This window comes from Anabas testudineus, chromosome 9, assembly GCF_900324465.2.
Source record: "Anabas testudineus chromosome 9, fAnaTes1.2, whole genome shotgun sequence".
Classification (NCBI taxonomy): domain Eukaryota; kingdom Metazoa; phylum Chordata; class Actinopteri; order Anabantiformes; family Anabantidae; genus Anabas; species Anabas testudineus.
Window position 1 is genome coordinate 13,138,119 of NC_046618.1, and position 24,958 is coordinate 13,163,076.

Consider the following 24,958-nt stretch of genomic DNA (forward strand, 5'->3'; position numbering starts at 1 on the left):
ACCTCAAAACGTACCGATACTTTTAATTGCTGTTGCCAAATGAAATAATTAGCTAATAGTGTTTACAGACTGGTGGTCCACTTTAAGTTTCCTATGATGCAAAATGACTCAAAGTTGTGAATGACAAAAATCTTCAATTTTCTAATTGTGTGATGTTTGTTTCTCTCTCTCTCTTTTTTTTATTCTCCCGAATCTGTTTTCCTTCTCTCCTGACATGGATCCAATCACTCCACTGGACTACAATCATTTTCCACCTCGATGGATCAAAAAACTCTCATGTCCTGACCAATCACATGGCTCTGACTGCCATTCAACCATTTGTAATGGTTCTGCCCTGTGTGTGTGTGTGTGTGTGTGTGTGTGTGTTTATGTGTTTGTATGTGTGTGTGCATGCCCCCTCCCCCTCTCCCCTCCTTCCGAACTCCATCTATATCTCTTCTTCCTGGTCTGTGGAAAGCAAATGAAGAATCTTGGGCGGAAGGCAGTTTCTGCGTGCTCGTTAAAAAGAACAATCTTTGCCAGAGGAAAGTGCTGCAGCAGTTGTGCTGCAGAACATGCTCGCAAAAGGGGTGACGGGACATACTCAACTGGGCATAAAGGGGGTCTGGTGGCGGGGGGGGATGTATGGGGGCACAGGGGGCATCCCTCCTTTTCAAACTCTCCCCCCTCCGCCCACTCATTCACAGTCACATAATTTATAAGAGAATCTGTGCCTCTTAAAGGGACTGCATCGGAGGTGCGATGACAGGACTACAACAAACCTACCTTTTTTTCTGTACTGGGACACATACACGTGGTCAGGGTGTAAAATGACTGGGACTTATTTCACGAACAAACAAGCACATGAAAACAAAAGTGAATACAAACAAAAGAATAAAGTGTCAGTATTTTGTGACCAAAGCATCAATGCCAAAATAATTGAACCTTCTTTTTTTTTTTTTTTGTTGCCAGCGTAGGAAGTATAGCTAAAAACAGGAGCCACTCAGCCTGTGAATCTCTGAATACGTCTGTGTGCATTTTTATTTTGGCTCCTCTTCCTCCTCGCTTTCCAGCGTTAACGATAAACAGATGGAAAGTGAACATACGGTAGGAAGGCCCTGGTTTTCTGCCTGTAAATATACGTCAAAGGAAAAAAAAAAAAAAAAAAGGAAGCTCACTCAGTAATGTGAAAATAATGTGTGTCTGGGCTGACTTTGGCTGTTTAGGGGAGGGAAGACAAATTCACACACACACACACAGCACAAAGATGCTTATATACAACACACTTACACTAAACATTAACTCAGACTCATAAATCAGCCAGCACTTGAAGTTACAGATGCTACAGAGTCACAATATGCCAAGACTGATGCACATTACTGACCAAAATCACCTCATTCCATTTATTTAAAAACATACCCCTGCCCTCTAAATAGTGTGTGTGTTTGTCTTTTATTAGTGTGTGTGTGTATGTGTGTGTGTGTGTGTGTGTGTGTGTAGAAGAATGCCATTAATTCTTGATGTAAGCCCAGACAGCATTGATTCATTCCAGAGGTACTACAAGACAAGTCGATAGTTATTCCTTCCAGAGGTTTCTGCAGGAAGGGAAATGCTGCAGTGAGTTTATAACAAATTTGTGGTACCAGGGATGCACCGATGTCCATTTTTCAGTCAGAGTTTGGAAAGTAAACCTTTGTCCAAAATCGATTCCATTCATTATTCAATTTATAGCTGCACCTTTACGTTGTTGTGATGGGTAATAATTTAAATACAGCTCAACTTTATTACAGGGACCTTCGAGTCTTCTGTATCTTGGTTTGATTTTCCATATGCAAACCCAATAAAGGGAATTTTGTCATTGTCAATAATCTATATCTGTGTTGGTGCACCCCTACATGTTACCATTCTCCAATAAAATAGAGTTTTGGACTTTAAAAATCTTTATCATTCCATTCAAATGGCATAGTATGGCGAAGTATTGCTCATTACTGTACTTTGAACACAGAGAGTCAATGATTGGCCCAGGAGATGTTCTCTTATCATGTTTCATCTGCAGGTAAAGGTCTCTGACAGGCAGACATGCAGCGGTCTGCTGTGGTGCAAATCAGAGCTCTGCCCGTTTTACTTTTCAGTTATTTCAGAAGAAGAGCTCAAAATTTAGAAATATAAGAAATATAAGAAAGGGAAGATAAAACACAGTAGCATGCAGTAGAACTTTGTGTCCAGTCGATCCAGAAAATGAGAAAACGGACACAATGATGCAATCAGTTTTGTTTTTTGTTTTTTTTTTTCTACTTACATTATATTTAAAAGTGAGCTGCAGAACCAGCAGTGTGTCAGAAATGTTAAATCGCACTGAGCCAGAGTTGTACTCGTGCTTTGGCTGGTACACTGCAGATGCCTGGTTTCTCCTCCTGTCTCTGAACCTTAACTGCTCCACCTCAAGGTTTTTCTGGCGATGCTGGTTTCTAGTAAAGAACAGCAAAAAAATAAAAAATTATAATAAAAAAAAAAGTTTAAGATTCTTATTCTGTGTGGGTGTTCACACCTGCAGCTTGAGCATTTACAGTATTAGAAGAATTGTTGTACTGTCAACTGGTTCTTGATGATTTATAATAAAGATGGATGAATCCCCTATTTTGGTTAACAAAAACTTATTCTTGGTCATTGTTTAAGATGACTTGAATTGACTTTAGATTGTGTGGTAGTACACACACACCCCTCGTATAAAAGCTGTTTTTATTGTGTACCTGTGACATATCTGTGACAATGCATTATTAATGTTACTCAAAGTCCTAGTTTTGAAAATCTTTTTTACTTAAGTGTTCTTATTAAAATGTTTAATCTGTTCATGTTTTTGTTTTAATTTTCAGTTCTCCTTAATTTTGTTAGTGGTATTTTTTTTCTTCATCAGCGTCTCACTTTCTTCACAAAGTAGTAGGTTCTCTGTGTTCACTCTTTATTAGGTTATTTTTTTGGTGTTCACTAAAGGGAATAACATTGAAATTCAGATCATTGCTTTCAGAAACGTTGAGTTTTGCAGCACTCGATCACATTGATTAAAACAAGTTCCACATGCTTCACACCGAGCACTTAAAGGCAGATATGTGCACCCCATGATAATTAGGTTAAGTTAAGAGCTGATCATCAATGTAAGGATTAGGCGCTAACTTTATGTTACGTGTGTTTATTAATATATGTAACATCACCCAGTCCTCCATAATGCTTTTTATGCTACTGGTAGGTCTTTACACATTTGCAGTACATACAGCAGGACAGGTGTAGGTGTAGGTGTAGTTTCAGGTGCCAACTGTGATCAGTAGTAAAGCGAAACGGTCTCTAAATGACACCGTGATCCTGTCATATTCTGATTTGTCACTTAAATTAATCCAGCACAGTTTGTTGAGAATGTCATTAAGTTGCACAAATACCTGCTCAAATATTATAATTTTAATAATAATTCTAATATTATTTATTCCCATTTCAAAAAGGCACTGCCCATAAACAAGGCACTGGCTTACCAAATAGTTAAGTGAAATGCTGAGGACATTTAATTTTAAATGATTAAAAACCTATCACTAAGCTCAAAAACGAGGAACACCAGGGGGTGTAGCGAATTTACCTTTGTTCTGCTTTCCTCGACCAACTACATTATGTTCAGGTATCGAGGTGAAAGGGCCAGCGAATTGGAATTCAGGACCAGGTGTGCTGCATGTTGGTGTGATACCTGACAGCAGAACTCTCTCTCCTGACAGAGGAGACTGTCAATGTCCTCACAAGGTCAGCCGAGTCCATAACAGAGGAAAAGTTTCACTCCCCTGAGTGACAGGCTCTCGTTTTTTCCTCTGCTCAATTCTTCTTGCGTCTGGCAGTGCGGCCCAAAGCTTTTGCTGAGTGGAGTTGTGCGGCTTTCTGTCCCTTGAGAACTTGGCTCCCTGTTTGTTTGTGTGCGTGAGTGAAGAGGAAACAAACAGGGAGACAATTTGTGTGTGTGTGTGTGTGTGTGTGTGTGTGACACAGAGTGACAGTGTTTTTTCGTGGGCGTTTGAATGGTTTCAGTAGAGCTCTACTGAATGGGAAGCCACCGCCTGTTGTGTTTGTACACAAAGAAGCTCTTTTGTTTTTGAAAGGAACAATTGAGCTTTTCACAGAAAGCCAAAGACCACAGACAACCTTGTCGCTGCCTTGAAGGATGCTCTCTCACACACACACACACACACACAGCTCCATCCTTATGCCTAAGCCTGTGTCTGTCACCTTTGTCTAATACAAAGGTGGGATTGGAGACAATGCCTATACCTCCTTTGTTATGTCTCTTTTGAATGTTGCCAAGTGTGAAGGTCGATGCTTTGCTTTGCTTTTTTTTTTGTTGGATTATGTTTTCTCTGTCGTTCAGCAACATTGGACCCACACCAGCTTACATACACATTGTGTGTGTTCTGAGCGAATGTGAACAAAGTTATTATTTATGAGGACAAAAAGATAATTAGGTAAACACGATTTTCCCTAATAATATTACATAAGTATGATTTTACTACTTCAGTGCTCCCGAGCTTTAATGATGTTATCATCATATTGATTGTTGACAGTGACTCAACAATTACTTTTACAGGTGTTGAGATTTCTGGCACACAACGCTCGACTTCCAGCTTGTTCTCCGTTTTGCAACAGAAAACTTTCTGACCTTCCCAAACCTACGCACATTTTTAGCATTTTAAACAGTGGAGGATGTTTCCATGGGGCTGTCAAAAGGCACAGTTTGTAATTCCATACTTGTGATAAAATCTGTTCACAGTGGTGAACACTGATAATCTGTTTGAAAAGTCTTTTTTTTTCTTCTTCTTCTTCTCTGGCCTCCTGTGAACTTGAAGGCAAACACATATCTCAGATGCAAACGTGTCTCTGTTTACTGTAAAACACTCGGCAGTAAGGACGAATACAGGAGCGTGACATTTTCTAAATGTTTGTTTTGAGAAACAATTGACTGCTGACAAATCCCAGCAACTCACGTATAATAAAACTATAAAAAAGGTAAAAATGACAACAACTACAACAAAGAACAATAAAAACAGCAAACGACTGAACTAACAGAGCCCATAAACAAATAAAAACAGAATACAAGCTAAAATATGTAAGTATAAAATTATTCAATATAAAATAAATACTTTAAGAGGCTTTAATAAGAACTGCAGCAGAATTTGTGAGTTGTTACTGTTGCTCTCTGTCTGCAGGACAGTACATGAGTAGTCATGGAAAGTGTCACCTGTGTGACGCTACCTGTCAGCAGTGCACAGGTCCAGAGAGAGAGGACTGCATCAGCTGCCCAGCAACACGGTGAGAACCACGCTCATAAATTACATCAAAATATCTGTGGTCTATTCCAGCCGATCTGCATACTTCAAAGAGGTGAAAGTATTACAGAAGTACACATGTTTCTTTTTAAACAACTTATAAGAGGTGTTCTGCTGCAGTCATAGTCTGTTAGTTCAGTGAAAATGGAGATTCAGCTAATGGAACCGAACAAAAACCGACTTTGTAATGCTCCTGACTTTAAATCTAATAAAGGTATGTATTATGTGTACTGAGACTGATGCTGAGATTGCGTGTTCACCTTAAACCACTCCCTGGCTGTAGGTTTTTTGATGAAGGACGCTGTGACATTCGCTGCCAGGCGGGGCGGTTTGCAGCGGGGATGCAGTGCGTCCCCTGTCACCACACCTGCAAGGAGTGTACCGACGAGGGACCTGATAACTGCACCCTCTGTGACAGAGGTATAGTAACCTGAGTTAGGATGTAAAAACTCTGATTTGTTTTATTTTATGTGTTTATTTTTTGATAATAAAATGCACATTCCACTAAAAGTTTGTATATTTCCCACAGTATGAACCACAACCACTTTGTTTGAACTAGCAGGAACAGGCTGCACCAGTTTGTGCAGATATAAACATGAATTGTAATTCAGTCAGATGGATTAGAACATTACCCTCTCTTTCTTTCTTTCTGGTCGCATATACCATCATGCTCTGAGCCTTTGAAGTGGCACAGGTTGCCTTTTTGCAGAGGTGCACTGGTGTCTGTTTAAAGCTATCTATCTAGCTGTGACTGGAATGTGAGAGAAATCGTGCTTTTCCGTAATATCATGTGGATTAAGCCAAGGCTCAGTGGTGCCAGACTCCACCAATCAATCCTTTCAGGGTAAATGAATCTAATTAAAGCTGTAATTCAGCCAAGGCCCGCTGATGGATGTGTTAAAAGGGGGAATTAGTCATTGATTCGTTGTATCCTCGTGCAGAGGTTACTGCACACACCTCGGGTTTGAGCTCGGTTAAGGGACAATCTCAGTCTGGAATTGATGATGACTTGTACTTTTTTTTTTTAAAATAATATCCTTTCTTATGATCCTCTGGTCCTGTGGAGCTAATCCAGACTCCATAAAATCTTTTTTCAAGAGTGTAAAAACAATCATTATGATAAAACCCATAAGAGGCTCACAGCTGAAGAAATATCCACCTGAAGGTGGTCACACACAGTATTATGGCTGTCAGGATGACTGTATTTACACTAGGGAGATTCTGTTACGCACACGCCCTCCTACACACGCACTTTAAGATACCAGACAGCCAAGAAGAAGATTAACACCAGATTCCCTCTTAAACACACACACACACACACATTCTCTCTCACCCTCACGTGCGCACACACACGTTCAATTAGCCGACAAGTTTGTCAGACTGTGTTTGCAAATGTGGTTCCATTTAATTGCAGGTCTGTCTGAGGCTCAATGAGACATAACAATAATAACATGAAGAGACCCTCCATCTGTCTCTCCCCATGTCATTTCTCTCTCAAAACAACCTCTCTTATCTTGGCCAGTCACCCACACGCACACGGGCGTACTAGTACATACTGAGCAGACTATTCTTGATGCTGGCTCTTGATAGTAATGTGGAGTTGTTACACCCCTGCTGTCTGCACATAGGGAAAAAGCAGAAAGAGGTGCAGCAGCGAGAAATAAAGAAGGAGGTGAAGAAAGAAAAGACAACAAAAACAAAACACACAGTATAGAAACTGTATATAAAATGATACACACAAGCCCAGACATGCAGGAAAGAATTCTCTCTGTCTCTCCCTCTTTCTCTTTCTGTTTTCTAGAGAAGCAAAGACAGGCTGGAACAATTATGAATGTCTCCAACTTAATAACCACTTATGAAATTACCAATCAGTAAACGTTGAATCAGAAACCACAAAATGTAATATCGAAATATTCGACTTCTGGCCTGTTAGCTTATGTTCTGTCAGTATTCATTTGTGTGCAGATACTTACATCAAACAACCAGGTACTTAAAGGGAAGCACATGTCCCCAGGAGAGACAAACTAGTTTTTTAAATTGTTACATTTAATAGAACCTAATGAAACTTAACTTAAGCCACATGAATTCAACTTGGTAGTTTTCCAAGAAAAATGTTAAGGTTTTATAATTTTGACGTTTTATCAGTTTAATATTAAATATTCAGTAGGGGTTATGTTTTGTAATTTCAATAGCCCTTTTATGCTTCTATATATTTTTTCTGCTGTTGTTGTGCCTTTCCTCCTTGAAAGTACACATTCTTCTCCATGTTCACGTGTGTTTATGAGTGTCTCTAACAGTGTGCTCGAGTGATTGTGTCTTATACCAAAACCATGTAGTGCCTTTTTAAAACCTTCTCAGTAAAAATGTTTTGTCTGCTGAAAATGTGTTACCATCCAGTGTTCATTTATAATTAATTAGAGATGTATGTATGACTCTCTGTCTGAGTACGTCTGCATTCCTGTTTTGTGCATTAGCGTTGCACATTTTTCACTTGAGTCCCCGCTTCCTCAGAACATTTCCTTTTCTTGTCTTGCTCCATTCAGATAGGTTCGGCATGGCCAGATACCTCTTTCAGGGTCAGTGTCGACATGTTTGTCCAGAAGGGTTCTTCCACTCTGCAAGGAGTCGGTGTGAACCCTGTCCTGCAGACTGCATCATGTGCACCGCAGCAGATCGCTGCCTTCACTGCAGTCCAGGACACAAGCTCAGGAATGGCCAGTGTGTCCCGTTGGAGTGTAGTGCAGGTGAGAGACACACTCTGTAAGTTCCCAATGTTAAGTATTGCTGTATAGTAAAGATATAAGCAAACAGACAAACATATCTAATTCAAAAAATAGGCAGCAGTATTGTTGAATAAATAAAGAGCTGGGAAGCTTTTCTTAATAGTTGCCGCTATTGCTCAGCAGCATTGTCACAAAGCTGGTCTGAATTTGGCAAACATCACCTCAGGGAATACATGTAGCACACTGACCTCATTTTAAATCAAATATTCAAATTCAATACTGTCAGAAAATATGCCAACACACAAGGCTCAGAGCCACAGTTTGATAAAAATGGGCAGTAACTGAGCAAAGAATTGGAAACTTTTTTTTTTTTTTTTTTTTTGGATTGGCTTCTTTGAACTAGTGCACTGCGGTGCTGATAGCAGGTGTGAAAAATGTGCGTTTTAGTGGAGGAATGTGAAGCTTCTGAAGGTAACAGGAATGCTTCATAAATGAATCGAGATGTTTTTGAAAGTTCAGGGAGTTTGATAATAATGCTGCATGTCCGTGAGGTAATTCAGTTAATTTTCCATGGTGCTGTTGACATATATTAGTAACATGCGTTAGTACAAGACTATAACAGGACTAAACCTATTAAACAAAGCAAAAAACAAAAACACTGGATTTGTTTACAGGTTTATAGGGATTACTTAGCCGAAACACAATGAGCTGATAAATACAGTTAATAACTTTGTTATGTCTGTTCATGTGTCTAGGCCTGTCTGATGTTGCGCTCTTTGCTTCTACTTTCTGGTTTTAATCGTTTCAACTGAAGAACATTTGCTCAATTTATTTTTATCAGTATCAGTAGATTGTGAAAGAAGAGCATTGTGTTCTTCTCTTCATGTTGTGTAATCTCATCATATGAAATCAATGGGAATATAAGCCAAGGGAGGACCGATAAAGAGATTCAGTGTTTTGAGTAGATGTTTGAGTAGATACGGAGAGGTGGAGGTGGAGTTCCAACTTTCCTACACCAAGTGTGAGATTGAGAGTTTGTGTTGGAGAATATACAGTGGATAAGTGGGAGGATGAGGCAACCTCTTATCATATGTGGCAGGCAGGTCTCAACAGGCCCCAGACAGCAGGCAAAACTGAAGCTGATGTGGGCAGTGGTGGGATTTGTACATGCCCTCGTTTGACCAGCTTCTGTACCTATTGACATTATTCAGCATAAAAATATTACACAATTACACTAAAACATTGCTCAAAATGTAGGATTACGTGTATAATTGTTTATGAGACAGGTCAATAATGAAGCAGCAATTTCTTATTGACTTCTGACAACGTTACAATGGAAATCGATGAGACAGATCATCACTTCAGTGTCATATCTGCAAGATATACTGCATCCCACATAATACTAGTCACAAACAAAAGAACGATCAACTTAACTGTGTTAAATTTAATGCCTTTATTCTTTTCCCCTACTGTATTTTAAACAACTGTGTCATTCACTAGTCAACAGTAAGCGATAACATTTGGAAATAAAATCCCACAGTATGTATTTATTGATTGATTTGGATTATTGGATGATTTTATTTGCTCTGTTTATCAGGTGAAGTTGCCGATGCAGAGATTGAGGACTGTCTCCCGTGTGATGAAGGCTGCAGGCAATGTGAACGCAGTAAGTACATAATATCTTTTTCTCAACCACCACTTTCTTTCATTTTACCTTTAACAACATCATTGATCAAATTTCAGAAATAACTGTAGCCTACTACCTGCACAGTGTACGCTGTGTACTGAAACTGCATGTCACGCCATGGTTTCATGCAGTTAAAGTGCCTGTAGATAAATGAAACTTCTACTGGTCAATTTTTACTGTTGAAGACTTTTATCAGTTCAGTCCCGAGGAGTGAGATACGGTGAGGTGTGATAAGAGCTTATAATCAAAACGTGACAGCTAATAAAACTGGATTTACTGAACTTAATATACAACAGTGTAGATGTGAGGTGCCTGCATTCACTCATGTTGCTGTCGTTGATGATTGCTGCATCTCACTCTTTGCTGTAGGCTCTCTGTTGCTACACAGACCATAAGTAGACATTAAACAACTGAGCTAAGTTATTAAAATGTTAGGTGCTAATAATCATTGTTTATTCTAGTAAGCCTTATTCATTATAGATCATTAGTTTACTGCATTTAACTGCAGATTTCCTCAAGAAGCCACATAAGTAATTGGACTCATATAATAGATATTTTTCACTGTTTGCAGGACTAATGTGGGTAATGTGCTTCACAAATACAAGTACAACTGAAATCTAATTTCTGTCAGAGGCAGACATTAGCTACAAAGAGTCAAAACAGAGATTTTCCTCTCCTGGGTAAATACTGCCAGGAACTATTCATTCTTCCATTACTGTTTCCCTGCACACAGTTCATCAACACGTCTTTGTATACAGCAAAACAGGGATCTAAGCTTTCAATACGAGTTGTTTTTCTCAGTGAAATGTTAAAACATATAGAGCAGACCGTTCAGGAGGAGCCCTCCCTGAATATCTGTCTTACACCTCATCCTGTCCGTACAAGCCACATAAAGATGAGAGCACTTCCTTCTCCCAGCGATGATTACTGGCATACCATAGAAAGTTGTTATTGTGCTGAGCTTGGCTGAGGTGGAGACGGGCTGTTATTATGTCATTATGCATTCTGGGTGGAATATCTTTCTTCACTCTCACCTTCACCACAACCTCCCCGCCACCCACTCGCTCTTAGTAATCACAATCCTGCAAGTTTTACAAGTCAGTCAGCAGATTAGAGATTTGAGAAGACTGGCCCTGTGACGGGATGCTCTGGGCTAAAGCGAAGATGAAACAGGCATCTGATGCTTGTGTGCGTAGTAGAGCTATGTGTCATCCTGTAATTCCAAGAAAACCAGTTTTAGGCACTTACGATAATAAGGAAAGATTAATGGGGATGTGACATTGTTTTGGATCGTCGTCATGTTTTTTTGCTAGGCAGCTTCGGGTGCAGGATTAGATATAGGTTAGCATTAAGACACTATTTTATATATATATATATATATATATATATATATATATATATATATATATATCACAAAACATATTCATATTGACAGTTTACATGTTAGTATATGAATGAGCTTTTCACAGGGCTCTCCTGGCTGCGTGTTGTAAAGACGCATTGGCAACTTCTCAGTCTCTTCTCTACCATCAAATTGCTTCACCACTTAATTTAATTTACACAGTAGTTATTAATCATGCGATATGGTTTTGAAAATATTTGTTCACTGTATTTCCTGAAATGATATTAGTCATATTTCAATATGACTAATATCATTTCAGGAAAGGTAGTGACACAAATGTTATGTGCAGTACAATGAAAAGAGCTCTCTACAGCTGCCAAAATCAGTAAATCTTGTCTTTCACCTGATTGTCTGAACGTCACCAGTGAGATTGTTTATTTTTTTCAATGGTAAATGTTGCTAAATATTTTTTGCGCCACATTTGTATAAGATAAGATGATTTACACAGACTCTACAATGCGCCATGATTTGCTTACTTTGTTTCCACTGCAGCTACTGTTGATCTTTACTTGTCATATTAAGCTTCAGGAGAACAAGTGATCCTACAGCTCCTTTACTGTGGAGCTGGACTCACGCTGCTCAGACGCTGCTGGCACTAAAGCTCGTCTCACGCCCAGTATTCAGCTGTTTCCGCGCTGTGCATTTCTGTGCTTGAAAATAGTTTTTTTTTTTTTTTTTTTTCTCATGAATGTTTTGCTTAATTATAATCAGCGTCTATTCTCTCTCTCTTGTATCAGCGATGCACTTGTCAGACACGTCTTGGTAAACATATTATGTCAGTTCTATACTCGCTGAAGCAATGATTTTGAGTTTTTTCTATTGCCAGAGAAAATGTCCTATAGCTCGGATCTGCTTCACTGTGTTTAGATGTCACTCCCAGGTCTTTGTTATTAATTTATTATAATGTTTTTATTTCATTGTCTGCACTGTAAAACTATCATGTTCTCGATTAAAACAGCATTCAGGGACTATCTCTTTCTCGAAAAGCTCTGAGGACAGAGGGTGTACACACTATAAAGCCCCTTGAGGCGCACTTGTGATCTGCGATACATAAAATGTGACTTGATTTGACTTGATAGAGATTGAGCGCTGATCATGATGAGTGTGCATGTGCAAGTGCTAATGTAATATGTAGCTTGTGGTTGCATGCAGACTGTAAACGTGTGAGTGCTTCCACATTCCACAAGTGCATACTTCAGGATGTGTATGCCAGTTTGAATTCTGTTGAAGTCCCCCCTCCCCTCCACTGGCTTGCACAGTTAATATTTATGCGGGCCCTATTTTCTCTCTTCACATAGACACAGCCTGAAGGCATGATTTCCGGCTCCTCGTTCCCCTCTGTCTTGTTCTACACCTCTGTCCCTCCCACCGTTCCTTTCTCCCAGTTTCTCTCTGTATGAGTAATTGCTTTCACAGGTAGTGGCTTGTCGACCGCATTGAAGTGCAAACCAGCGCAGTGTTAACTTGTGGGTGCTGGAAGGAGAGAGGAATGGGGTGTGGGGGTCGATGGAGGTTTTTCTGGAGAGGATGAATGTCCCAAGGGAAAGTCTGCAGAAGGGGTTTTTTAGTAGTTATTTCCATCTCTTTCACTCTTAGTTACTGTCTCATCCTCTTCTCCTCCCTCCCCTTCTCACTCCCTCTGTCCTGTTTTGACATTGTTGAACTAAGGGAAGACAGCGTGTCCCTTCCTCAGTTACCAGTTGGATGGTTTTGACTGACAGCACGAATTAATTATTTTAGGAGAAGAATGAACTTCCTGCCGTGGAGCCTGTACCTGAATTATTTATTAATATCCCCTGCATAGGTTCAATACACATAAACAGCAAATGTCGAAGTGTTTTACATAACCTGTCATTCACAGTATGCTTATTTCTATGTAGTTAACCAAAAGTACACATGCACTACAAGTTGTACACAACATTAACACAGCACAAGACAATAGCAGCAGCAGATGGGATTTCTGACTCTGTTTGACTTTTACTTACGTTTGGAGGCTTTTTGGTTTGATCCGTTTGTTAGTTCGTTCATATCACCAATGATTGACATGGGCTAATATTGACATAGTAGATGCACCTTTGGCAGGAATTACAGCATCGAGCTTGTGTGGATATGTCTCAATCAGCTTTGCGCATATGGACACTGCAGTTTTTCTCCATTCTTCTTTGGAAAACATTTCATGTCCTGTCAGATTTTGTGGGGATCATGACTTAACAGCACACTTTTAAAGCTCAGCCACAAATTGTCAATTGGATTGAGGTTTGGGCTCTGATTGTGCCACTCCAGAATTTTAACACCGTTTTCTTTTTTAACCATTTGTTTGCAGCCTTAACTTTTGCTGCAAAACAAAATCCCAAGTTCTCTTTCAAACTGCATCAGCTATATTTTGCTGCATTCATTTTAACCTCTTTCTAGGGCCGGCTGGAGAGAGACATTACCACAACATGATGCTGCCACCACCATTCTTTACAGTGGACACGATGTGTTACGATGTGCAGCGTTTGGTTTGTAATAACATGGGATCTAGTCTTGTACCCAAAAAGTTCGTAGAACCTTCCTCGCTGAGAGTTAATGTGAGCTTTTTTTACTCTTTGCCACTCTCCCTTAAAGCTTCTACTGGTGATCTCATTTCTTAATGATGGGCTTAACTGTACTCTGTGGGATATTTGGTGACTTTTCTTGTATTCATCCTATAACTCATGGTTTTCAATAGATTTTTTTACAGAGTTACGCGAAGTGTGCTTTTATCTTCATGGTGTAGTTTTTGTCCAGGATGCTAATTGGACCATCCAGATACATGTACCAAGTGGCTGAACAAGCGATGATTTAGCTCAGTTACTCTTAAGGGGGTGAATACTTCTGCGGTCACATGGAGCATGTGTGTTGTGTGTTGTCAGAGTGCCCCCTGCTGGTGTTAATGAATAATGTTTTTTAAAAGAATCGCAGTGCTGCCTTTGGGTGCAGGGCAGCTTCTTACTTTAAGGTGACCTGAAGCTGCAACAAACACAAAGCTGGTCCATACACTTTCTTTTTTTAGCCTGCTTTTACATTGCAAACAGAATATTCACTACGCCCAGAATTAACTATTTGTCACATCCTGTTGTTAATGATGTGTCTGTCTGTGGTTGCTGTTTTTTAATTTTTTTATTTAAATTTATTTTTGCTACAGAGGGTTCAGGAGACCAAGACCGGGAAACCGTTTGCCACAAATGTGAAGATGATTACTACCAGTAAGTCTCTTGGCTCGGGGTTTCTCCTTATTTTCCCTATTTTTATATTTCCTTATATTAACACTACACGTCTTTGTGCGTGTCTGTCAGATTAGGCACAAACTGTCATCAGTCCTGTCCAGATGGGACCTATAATGCGAAAGATACCATGGTGTGTGCCCCATGTGAAGACAAACAATGTGTAATCTGTGACCAGTCTCAGTGCTACTGGTGTGAAGAGGGATTCTACGTCTTTGGTAACATTTAGAGCATATATATATATATATATATATATATATATATATATATATATATATATATATATATATATATATAATCTATAATAATATAATGCATATATTCCAGCTGATGGATAACTAAACATCACATGTGTTGACCTAGTCAAATCAAATTCTATTTATTTCTTCTATTAAAATGATTCCACATTCCCTGGTATATGGATGAAGTGCAAAAGTGTGTTTGTGTGTCCAGATGGACAGTGTGTGGATCACTGTGAGGATGGTTTTTATGTGGATGAAGAGAGCCAGGAGTGTGAGCCGTGTCACCGTGCCTGTCGTACCTGTGGAGGGCCACAATATGATGACTGTGACTCCTGTGAGGATGGATTCACATTGGAGAAGGGGGAGTGTATAGAGAGAAACCGGCTGGCCCCATGCCCTGAGGAATACTTCAGAAACAGTTTGTCCAATGTTAATTATACCTCAGTGCTAAATGTTGCCGACCTCTTATCTTTTTTGTGTGTTGAGAAGAATTACATTTACTTAAAGAAAGTTGTTTTTGTAAAACGTGAGGCTGACTGATGCTGTCGCTTAACCATCACATCTGACCGTGTTAATGTTACATGGAATACAGTTATCATTACCGTATTCAATAATTTATTCTGTTCTATTCTGTTTTTCATCTCATCTGATAACAGGAGATTGTCGACATCACCCCTTCATTCATCTCTTAATATTTTTTCTTTTCCTGGTTTCTATTCAGGTGAGGGAGAATGTGAACAGTGTCACTCCATCTGTAAGACTTGCTCTGATGCAGGGAGGGAGGACTGCACCAGCTGCTTCCCAGGTAAACATGAACTGGTCTTGTCTTAGATGTCTGGCAGTCAAAGAGAAATTTGAACAAGTACTTAACTTTTATGTCTTTTGTTGTTTGTCTTTGTGTCCTCAGGTCATTTTTTAAGTCCTGGGCAGACCTGTACATCTCACTGTCCGTCTGGTACTTTTGCAAACAAGGTTTCCAGCCACTGTGAAGACTGCTCAGAAGGGTGTGTCGTATGTCAGGATGCCCACAAGTGCAATCACTGTCGCAGTGGACTGTACCTAGAGAACGAAGTGTGTGTGGTGAAGTGTCAGAGGTGCCTTTTTCTGTTTTTCTCATGTCTTGATGTCAGGTGAAGATGAATCATCATAATATACAAGTGATAGCTTATCCGCTCCTGCGTCTGCCTCTTTCCCAGAGGGTTTCCTCAGAGTGGTGTATGCCAACCGTGTGTCCCACAATGTGCCTCCTGCCAAGGAAATTCCTCCCATTGTCTGAGCTGTGACAGTCCATACCTGCTGCTGGACCATTACTGCAAGTCACACTGTCCAGAGGGTTACTACGCCACAGAGACAGAATGCCATCCCTGTCCAGCTCACTGTAGCGAGTGCGATGAGTATGGGCTGTGTAAAAGTAAGTACGCTGGGTTGAGCAGTAAAGCACGGAGTTCAGGGGTTCACCTCAGGTTCACCCTCAGTCAATTAAACACTTCCTCTTCCATATATTTTGAGAGACAATTGTATTACTTTCTAAAGCTGTGGTTGTTACTTTAATACTAAAACTTTAATATTCAGTGGTTATTGTTTTTCAATTTCTTGCATCACATACTCTACAACAACAACCACCTATGTTGGCACTGAACCTTGACAAACAACAACAAATTGCCAACACTAGCTCTGGTCTGATGAGCATGAGTTGCTCCAACCTTACAAACCTGGTATTTGTGTGACCGGGTGGTGAATTCAGTATTCTTGGGTTCAAACCCAATAGAACTCAGATTCATTTGTTTTGAACTCTTTGCAGTTTTGCTTTAAGTCTTTGCCCCAGACCTTCAAACCGTGAACGACTGGATAATGAAAGCAAGAGAATTAAAAAAACAGGTTCTGTTGTCCTGCTTCCCAAAATCTAATCCTTTTAAATTCTTTTCTCTCTCTCTCTCTCTCCCAGAGTGTGCTGAATACTATTTCCTCTATGAGAATAAGTGTGTGGATGATTGCCCTAATGGCTACTTTGCCAGTGAGAAGCAACAGGAGTGTGTGCGTTGTCATGCTGATTGTGCGTCTTGTGACGGGCCGGGCTTGGGCGACTGTGATGTGTGTCGCAACCCGAAAGCCGTTCGTTTCAACGGAGAGTGTCTGCCTAAGTGTCCCACCCACACTTACTACAATCAGATTACTAATGAATGCAGAGGTAGGGAAGCGTAACATGATTAGCATTTTACTATTTCCTGCTTTGTCTTACTTTTTTTTTTTTATTTTCCCAGATTGTGACAGGTCATGTTTGACCTGCTCAGGCCACGAGCCGTCATCCTGCCTCACCTGTGATACCAACAGGACCAAAGACGCCAGTGGACACTGCGTATGGTTCAGTGAGTGCTCTCTGCACTCATACATGGATCAGAATAAGGAGTGCCAGGAGTGCCACAAACTTTGCCACCGCTGCTTTGGGCCAGAAGATGACCACTGTCTCAGCTGCATCAAGCCATACTTCCTACTGAGTAAGTTCCCCAACTACACAAGAACCACAAACAATAGTTTTAATTACTCTGTGTTAATTTCTTATGCACCTAGAGGAAAGTTCTCCTTTAGTATCTTGATGTTGTGTCTTTGTCCATCAGACACCACATGTGTAAAGAAGTGTCCTGTGGGTTACTATGCTGAAGACAAGGACGAACGTATGTGTGAGCGCTGTCACTTCAGCTGTAAATCGTGTATTGGTCGCCACAGTGTGCAGTGTAACGCCTGTAAACCTGGATTCTTTAAGCAGGAGAGCAGCTGTGTTGAGACCTGTTCAGAAAGGTAGAACACATACAAACTAGTCTCTACTCTCGTTCATGAAAGAACATGGAAAACTAAACAGATATGCGTTTTGTTTTCCAGTTATTTCGGCAACACCACCTCCATGGCTTGCGATCACTGTGACCCTTCTTGTAGCCAGTGTCGGGGTCGTGGTAACAGAAACTGTCTGCGCTGCCGTGACAGTTATGTATACCTGAGCCAGTGGGGACAGTGCCTGCAGAGATGCCCTCCAAGCCACTATGAAGACAGAAGGTCTAAGACCTGTCACAGGTGTCACCCCACCTGCAAGACCTGCAGCGGTAAAGGCAGCCTGTTGTGACTTATTTCTGTATTTGTTGTTGTTTTGTTTCTTCTTCTGTGATATTTTTGAGTTTTGCAATGTCATTAAAAATAAGATTAACAAGAATCAGAATACAACAGTCTTACGAGTTTTATTTTTTCACCTCAAGTCCTTTCCATTTTTCTCCTTCTAGATGAGGGTGCTCTCGCCTGTCAGTCCTGTTACGAAGGCTACAAATTTATGGGCGGCATCTGTGAATCCCAGTGTCTCATAGGCTTCTATGCCGCTTCAGAGGTGACAGCACGGCAACTTGTTTAAATATTCTTCTCCATGTGTCTCAAAAATGTTTAGAGCCATAGCTGCAGTTGGGCAAGACTGCTCTGAGATAAATGTGTGAAGGTGATGCTGAAATTCTTCTGTTGCACCAGAGCAAAGAGTCCAAAACTAGAGAACCAAACTGCACAGCGTGTGACTCGTCCTGCCTGGACTGCCGAGGTCCGAGCATGTGGAACTGCACTGTTTGTCCCGCGTTTCAGCTCCTGTCTGATGATGGCCGCTGCTTGAGCTGCTGTGGAAATGATACAGAACGAGGCAACAAACCAATACCGAGAGAGTGCTGCAACTGTCAGGCCTCAGAAGGTAAACAAAACACTCACACTCACCTCCACTAACACACACATCATTGATGACTCTTGTGTCGTCCTGCAAATTGCTCTTGTAGATTTTTGAATTCATGCTTGTTTCTTGAAAATTTTTGAGTATTTCATTAGAACCCGTGCCGAGCTCAGCAGAAACAAACCCTGCAATACAGATTTTGTCTAATGTTACCTAACGGTGCGTTTCATCCTCTCAGAGGAGTGCATCCTCGCTGTCAACTTTGTGAAAAAGGATTTAGAGGCTGAAGGCAGAACCATCAAACTCTTCGTTACTGCTTGCGTTCTACTTATCCTCTCTGTGGGTGGAGGGGTTTTACTCTTCCTCTCCGCCCGATCGAGAACACGCGCCATCGCACCAAAAACCAAAGCCGGGGGCTATATGAAACTGGACACGAACGGCGGCATCGCCTCTCAACCCACCACCTCTTCATTTGGGGAGTACCACGACCGAATCATTGAATGTGAGGATGACGAGGAAGAAGATGATGATATTGTATACATGGGACAAGATGGCGCAGTGTATCGGAAGTTTAAGTATGGTCTGTTGGATGAAGATGAGATTGAGCTGGAGTATGATGATGAGAGCTACTCATACAGATGAGAGAAAACATGAAAGATCTCTAGCTTCTCTTTATTTAGCATTGCTGTCTGCAAAGGTTGTGAACGTTGGAGGAATAAGATCTCATCAGATAGCTTCAGATCATGTTAGCACACTTAGCAGGTAGAACAGAAGAGAAAGAGGCATTATTATGATTGACACAAATTATGAAAGCCATTTGATCCATAATAGCCAGTTAATAATCAATATTTATGATACAGAAAATGCTGAAGCACCAGTTGTTTCCTGTCTTTCCCATGAATGGAGATCACTCGCATTGATGTCAAGAATAAATGATGTCAAACCCTCTCTTATCTGCTATAATAATAAACAGTTGTTACTGTAGTTAATGACAGTTGCCAGACTTATTAGTCATGACTGCTTTCTTTCACCGTGAATTGCTGTGCTTGGCTGTATCAAGAGAATTAAATGTCCTGTATAACGTTTGGTCGACTGTAGTCTTCTAAAACCAGCAGCATGTACAGTTAATAGAATTCCTGCTGTCAGCATATTTATTCAGTAAAGCTGCACGTCGTCTAGATTAATTTTGCTTGCTCTGAGACAACTCACATTTCGGCTGCTGGGTGAAATTGGATGTTGAATTACTTATTACTGGTCTTGCTGTTTGCTTCAACATGAATAATTGTGGTTTACTGCTGTAAGATGTGACCTGTTCCTTTCATTGGGCTTTCCCGATGTATATGCTGAAGATTTCTTGTTTACTTAGAGAGAAGATGATGTTTCACAAGGAGCCACTGATTAGTTAAAAGTTTAAGGGATCATCAACACAAACACTGCATTTCGTGGTATCTAATTGCAGATATTAGTTTTTGAGAAGTGATTTTCCAAACCTTTTCTTTTAGGCCTACTTAGCTTATATCATCACCGTGAGATAATAAACAGTAACAGTGAGGAACAAATGATTAAGATTTTTCTTTGTACTTGGTTGAGGTGAAACGTGCTGTGAATGATTGTTTCATAATAAAGTTGAATTTTAATCTGTGTTGTGAGCTGAGAATTCACCAGCAGCTGTGGTAAATTCAGCCGAGGTAGGTTTCAGGAAGAATCACAGGCAAACCAAGAGGAAAGGCTGGATTTTGTAATGTTGGGATTTTAAAAGATATTGTGATTGGGTTATGTAAGAAGTCATTTAAAAAATAATAATGTAAAAAGTATAGTAATTCGACTTTCCAGATACAGTATTTATACAATATTTTATATACATTTCACTGCAAAGGTGATCGACGTTTAAGTAACTGTGACTTTTTACATCCGTTGAACCAGTAATGATTTAGGTGAGTTACTTTAAAAGGGGGTGAAATGTTGATATTACTGTTTTCTCATAGAATTTAGTTTTTTGTCAAAAAAGCAAATTCAAATCAAACTACAATAAATTCTGTAATAAAATGTTAAAGGTGAAAACTTTTTGAAGGGACTGTTTCACAGAAACAGTCATTAGGACAATAAGACTATGTGAAAGATCTATTGGCAATCAGAGAGGAGGGTGTACATGTGATGATTTTGTTTTTATGTATTTTAAACTTACAATTAGTCATTTTCATTGCAATAATAAATGAAAACAAAAAAGCATTTATAAGTGTATTCTGAATAAATTATGTCATTACATTTTACAAAACACATAAATGACAACATAAAAGCATTTAGCTTTTACATTTAACTCTACATGCAGTAATCCTGGTCCCTGTGTAAACTGCAATAAGTAATTGCAACAAATCAGCCGGGAAACATTTGAAATGTGTTAATGTTACTATGATTATGAAGACTTCTCTATTGAAAACCTTTAACAGGTCTAAAGAAGCAGCACATTCCACATTAAAGTTAATGTCAGTTACCCACTGTACATGAAGTGCTTTGGAAGATTAAATCTCTACAAGTAGTGGACATAATTACAGTGTACTGCTTCCAATATTAACTTTAGGAAAGAAATTAACCTGAATAAAATGAAAAAAGCACAACAGCTAAACTTGTCTTGCTTCTTGTGAAGAGTTGCATGATAAATGTCAAAATTTTCAAACTGCAGTCATGTTTTACTACCTGAAAAAAAAAAAAAAATCAATAAACTAAAAATACAGTACAGATCTAAAAATCACATAGCTAGATTCCAACATGTCATCTGTTTAAAACAATTACTTACAGCGGATTAATCGATCACACAAACAAGTAGGCTGGCACACACACACACACACACACAGACCTGAAAACTTGACTTTCTCATACAGTATTTTGTGAACAGTCAAAACATTTAAAGTATATAAGTAAGCCCATTAAGTATATAAAATAAAAAAGATATTGCCATATACTGTATGTATACAGACAAAGACTATTATGTGTATTGTAGGTTTTTAGTTCAGACTTCTGCATCAAATACTGTAAATATCAGAGCAGGGAACGGGAGATCACATATCCCTTTTTTACTATCTGTAACAAACCCACAGAAATAGTAAAACTGTAGGTCTGAGCAACAGACAAGTTGCTATGGAAAAGAAAAAATGAGCAGATGTGCATATAAACTTCATGCTTATTCAGTGGTATATAATCAGATACTTCATTTTTCATTTTCTACTGACAAGACAGCACCACTCACATCCAAATATTGAAATAATTTTTAAAAGCCTGTACTTGTGTCTTTGTACGCATTTCCATTTTCAGTGCCAATTTTTGTTTCTGCAAACATTTCATTAAATACATAACAATGATGCTGATTATTCTATAATTCCAGTTTACAAGCATTACGTTTTCTGCATAATGCACCAGTAGAGCCAATTCTAATTTATGTTGTCATTCGTTTTTAGGGCAGTGATAAAACAGTAGAAGGATTGCGTTACACTGGAAGGGAAAGATGTGTAAGAAGAAAGCAGGGACACCATTACATGTATATAGTTCATCGCAGATACTGTGCATTTACCCAAATTGTTGCATTAAGTGATCCGAGTGATCTATGTTTTTGTTACAGATAATAATGCCCAGACTTTCTAACTATCAGATGCAGAAACAATTCTCAACAGAAACACACTAAATTTATATTTTGGTAATTTCAATCTTGGACTGAGTCCATGGTCTGTGTTTGCATCATTCTTTATATGCAGACTGATACAGAATTTCTTGTGTATTCTAGTCACCCTCACTGCAAGATCTGGATTTTTATCTTCCTCGTGTAAAAAGATTCCAAATATACAGGAGGATCTGCGAGGCCCAAGAGCTCCGTACAGTTAGGTTGTTAAATGAGGCAATCTGGTGTGAATATATATACACAATACAATAAAGTTCTATTAACTGACAGGCAGGCTGCAGCTGAGCCACGAAGGGTGTTAAACAGGTCTTTAAACACAGGAACATTCACAAACTAAAAACAATAACCATAGTCTGTTTCTTTATGATTAGGTCTAAGCACAGCCATGGTGACAGCTAAGGGATCTCAGAATGAGGCATTTTAATGAGGACAAACACACAAGCCTCTGTTTAAATGGAAATCTGTGTGTTGTTCTGGGGTGTGTGCAAAGTACTGCAGTCACAGCCAGCTGTCAGTGACCATTTAGAATCGTCTGTGATGTGGATGCTGTGTTGGTGGGCGGGGTTAAAGACGAGCTGGGCACACTGGTGAAGAAGTTGTCCTCTCTCAGTCTGAGATGCTCTGGGAGCTCCAACTTGACCTTGGCCTCCTCAATGTCGCTGTTGATGGCTCCAATGAGGGCTTCTGTTGGGACACAGAAGGAGACATGCAGAGAAGTGAGATGTGGATATAAGCTGAATAATGAGTATAAGAATAAAGTGGGAAAATCTGGTGGTTCACGAGGAAACGGATAAAAAAATAATTGTGTGAAAAGTACCAAGTGAGTCAAAGCTTTTCTCTGGACGGATGTAGCCCACCATGACAACACTGAGAACCTCTCCATAAAAGTCTTCTTTGAACTTGTGAATCACATGTGTTTCCTGGAACAAAAACAACATTTACATTTATTTTAAACTGATGACTTTTGTTGTACCATCAAACTAGAAAGTATAAAAGACACTTTTAGATCAGTTCCTGTATCTGAAAACAGTATTAGAGACACTTCTAAAACAGGAATATAACCAAACGTGTTTCCTAAAGGAGACGTCAGCCCCACTCCCTCTATCAAACTGACATTTTGACTGACACAGTCCATGAGCAGGGCAGTAAAACGAGTTGGTCCAACTGGGGCAAATTTGATTTCCATCAACAGCTACAAGAAATGGGTTTGTGACAACACTGTAGCTGCCATAAAACGTTCTCATACTTACCATTGACTTCTTAGTATTTTTGTAGTAAGGATTCCAGCCAATGCTCATCACCATTTTGTGGACATCACCATTACTGACACAGGCCCAGCCATAGTAAATCCCTGTGCTAATGTCTGCTGGAAGCTTGTCCACCACCGAGTCTGCAAAGTTGGCTGGGGGCAGAAATGAGAAAGGGAGGAAGAGTCAGAAGAAGTAAAGGATAAAGGGAGCTAAGCGTCTAGGAGCAGCTGGAGAAACACTGCTGCTGAAATGAAGTTGGCAGCTTTCAAAGTAGACGAGCTGAAGTTTTTAACAGGAGACTCTATCTGTGAAGAGCAAGTTCATTCAGTCCAAGGTTAGAAGTGATTCCACTTTCTTCTCTAGCTCGTTGACAGCTGAATATAAAGGTTAGATTACAGATATATACACCTGTAAATGTCCATTCTGTTTGGACGACTTGGTCACAGCTTCCAGCTTTAATCACTTGATGGAAAGTGTGTAACTTATGAGTCTGTCCAACATCCTCACTCTTAAGACGCAAACCTTGTTCTCTATCTGGGATAAATCAAACGATCTGATGCAGTGTCTCTTATAAAGCTGTAGATGATTTATAGTATTTTTTGCCGGTTCCTGATTTATGATCTGACGTTTCTTTCTGGAAGAGTCGTCGTTACATAACAGCTATCATTTCGGCAAATGACAGCGATTTCATAATGTCAGTTGTTTAACCTGGATTAACTAACGTCCTATTTAACACCACTGTATGTAATAAACACACAGGACCGATGTTAAGTTTGTTTTGACTCCGTTTGCTCCATTCAGACTGAACTATACCGTTACCGACGTACGCTAGGATCATGTTTACTTAGCTCGTTACGTAGCTAAGTAACATGATCTTGAGGCAGATGTTAAACTCACCGGTGGGGATGCCCAGTTCTTTGCTTCCTCTTCCGAAACCACGAATGACCTCTCCCCGGCAGAAGTACGGAAGGCTCTTCATGACTAGTTCCCCGGTGACAGCTGTTTGTCCGAGTTGAACAACACGATGACCTCGAACGACGCAGGACGTCGGACCTGCTAACGAGTCAGCACCTCCTTAACACTCAAAAGTGGTTGGACGATACCCTAGTAGAGTTCAGAGTCCCTCTATTCTTTGATTTAGCTATGGTTTAACTGGACTATCTTGCTTTTTAGATAAAGTTAGTCACCGAGCAGCGATGGCAAAAGTTCACCTGCTATGCTAGCTAATGTTGAGCTACCTACAGTTAGCTTCATCAGAGGCTCCGTGTTCCTAAAACGGATTTAGCCAAAAGTGTTGTTTGTACAGATTAAAGTGTCCGTTTCACTTAGGTCCACTCGCAGGATTCCCTAAAATGCTGCAAATTGAGCCAACATAGACCCGATAACGCCGGTCAATCCTCTGAAACATGTGTCTGAAGCTCCACCGTCCGTTATCGCTGCTGCTGATGTCACGGTCACATGTTGTCATGTTCAGGGTCGGTGGGAAAAACTGCAATTACAGATGATGCATTCAACGTTTTAGGACATACAGCAAACATTTAGTTAGAAATCGTGGGAGTAAATCAAAGTGATGCCTGATAGTGCTGCTGACTCAAGGGCAAAGTAAAACCTCCAGTTATAATACAATACGGGTCAGAATTGTTTAAATACCGACTTTAAATACTACACACATTAACACATTTTCATCATTTTCCTCATGATCTGTATCAGTCTGATGT

The 24,958-nt window shown here is 39.9% G+C and overlaps 2 protein-coding genes across 4 annotated transcripts in view; one reads left to right on the forward strand and one right to left on the reverse strand.

The window, feature by feature from the left end:
- The window catches only part of pcsk5b (proprotein convertase subtilisin/kexin type 5b), a 61,086-nt gene extending 41,165 nt beyond the window's left edge, over positions 1 to 19,921 (forward strand). The window contains exons 21-37 of one of the 3 annotated variants that reach the window (XM_026343886.1): positions 5,211 to 5,313; positions 5,614 to 5,750; positions 7,874 to 8,074; positions 9,651 to 9,719; positions 14,309 to 14,369; positions 14,460 to 14,605; positions 14,841 to 15,047; positions 15,351 to 15,434; positions 15,537 to 15,723; positions 15,826 to 16,040; positions 16,575 to 16,817; positions 16,891 to 17,124; positions 17,245 to 17,425; positions 17,507 to 17,724; positions 17,899 to 17,999; positions 18,134 to 18,344; positions 18,559 to 19,921. In XM_026343886.1, coding sequence (XP_026199671.1) covers positions 5,211 to 5,313; positions 5,614 to 5,750; positions 7,874 to 8,074; positions 9,651 to 9,719; positions 14,309 to 14,369; positions 14,460 to 14,605; positions 14,841 to 15,047; positions 15,351 to 15,434; positions 15,537 to 15,723; positions 15,826 to 16,040; positions 16,575 to 16,817; positions 16,891 to 17,124; positions 17,245 to 17,425; positions 17,507 to 17,724; positions 17,899 to 17,999; positions 18,134 to 18,344; positions 18,559 to 18,962 — 3,002 coding nt within the window. In that variant the 3' untranslated portion in view covers positions 18,963 to 19,921. Of the gene's footprint in view, positions 1 to 457; positions 1,161 to 5,210; positions 5,314 to 5,613; positions 5,751 to 7,873; positions 8,075 to 9,650; positions 9,720 to 14,308; positions 14,370 to 14,459; positions 14,606 to 14,840; positions 15,048 to 15,350; positions 15,435 to 15,536; positions 15,724 to 15,825; positions 16,041 to 16,574; positions 16,818 to 16,890; positions 17,125 to 17,244; positions 17,426 to 17,506; positions 17,725 to 17,898; positions 18,000 to 18,133; positions 18,345 to 18,558 lie in introns of those variants that run through there. The other 2 variants (XM_026343887.1, XM_026343888.1) reach the window with 2 other exon arrangements.
- A 623-nt stretch (positions 19,922 to 20,544) lies between these two features.
- Positions 20,545 to 24,687, reverse strand: rfk (riboflavin kinase). The gene is made up of 4 exons (XM_026343903.1): positions 24,138 to 24,687; positions 23,241 to 23,392; positions 22,808 to 22,910; positions 20,545 to 22,674 (listed from the first exon to the last, which is right to left on the reverse strand). The coding sequence occupies exons 1-4, from the start codon at positions 24,217 to 24,219 to the stop codon at positions 22,502 to 22,504; spliced, it is 510 nt and encodes a 169-aa protein (XP_026199688.1). The 5' UTR covers positions 24,220 to 24,687; the 3' UTR covers positions 20,545 to 22,501.
- Positions 24,688 to 24,958: the final 271 nt, after the last annotated feature.

What these genes read in the sequence shown, in the direction of transcription:
- rfk (XM_026343903.1), bottom strand. Translation starts at nt 24,219, where the DNA reads ATGAAGAGCCTTCCGTACTTCTGCCGGGGAGAGGTCATTCGTGGTTTC. An exon ending in AGAACTGGGCATCCCCACCG is followed by an intron (nt 23,393 to 24,137) that starts GTGAGTTTAACA and finishes TTCTGCCCCCAG; the next exon opens with CCAACTTTGCAGACTCGGTG. An exon ending in GAAAAGCTTTGACTCACTTG is followed by an intron (nt 22,675 to 22,807) that starts GTACTTTTCACA and finishes GTGTCCCAACAG; the next exon opens with AAGCCCTCATTGGAGCCATC.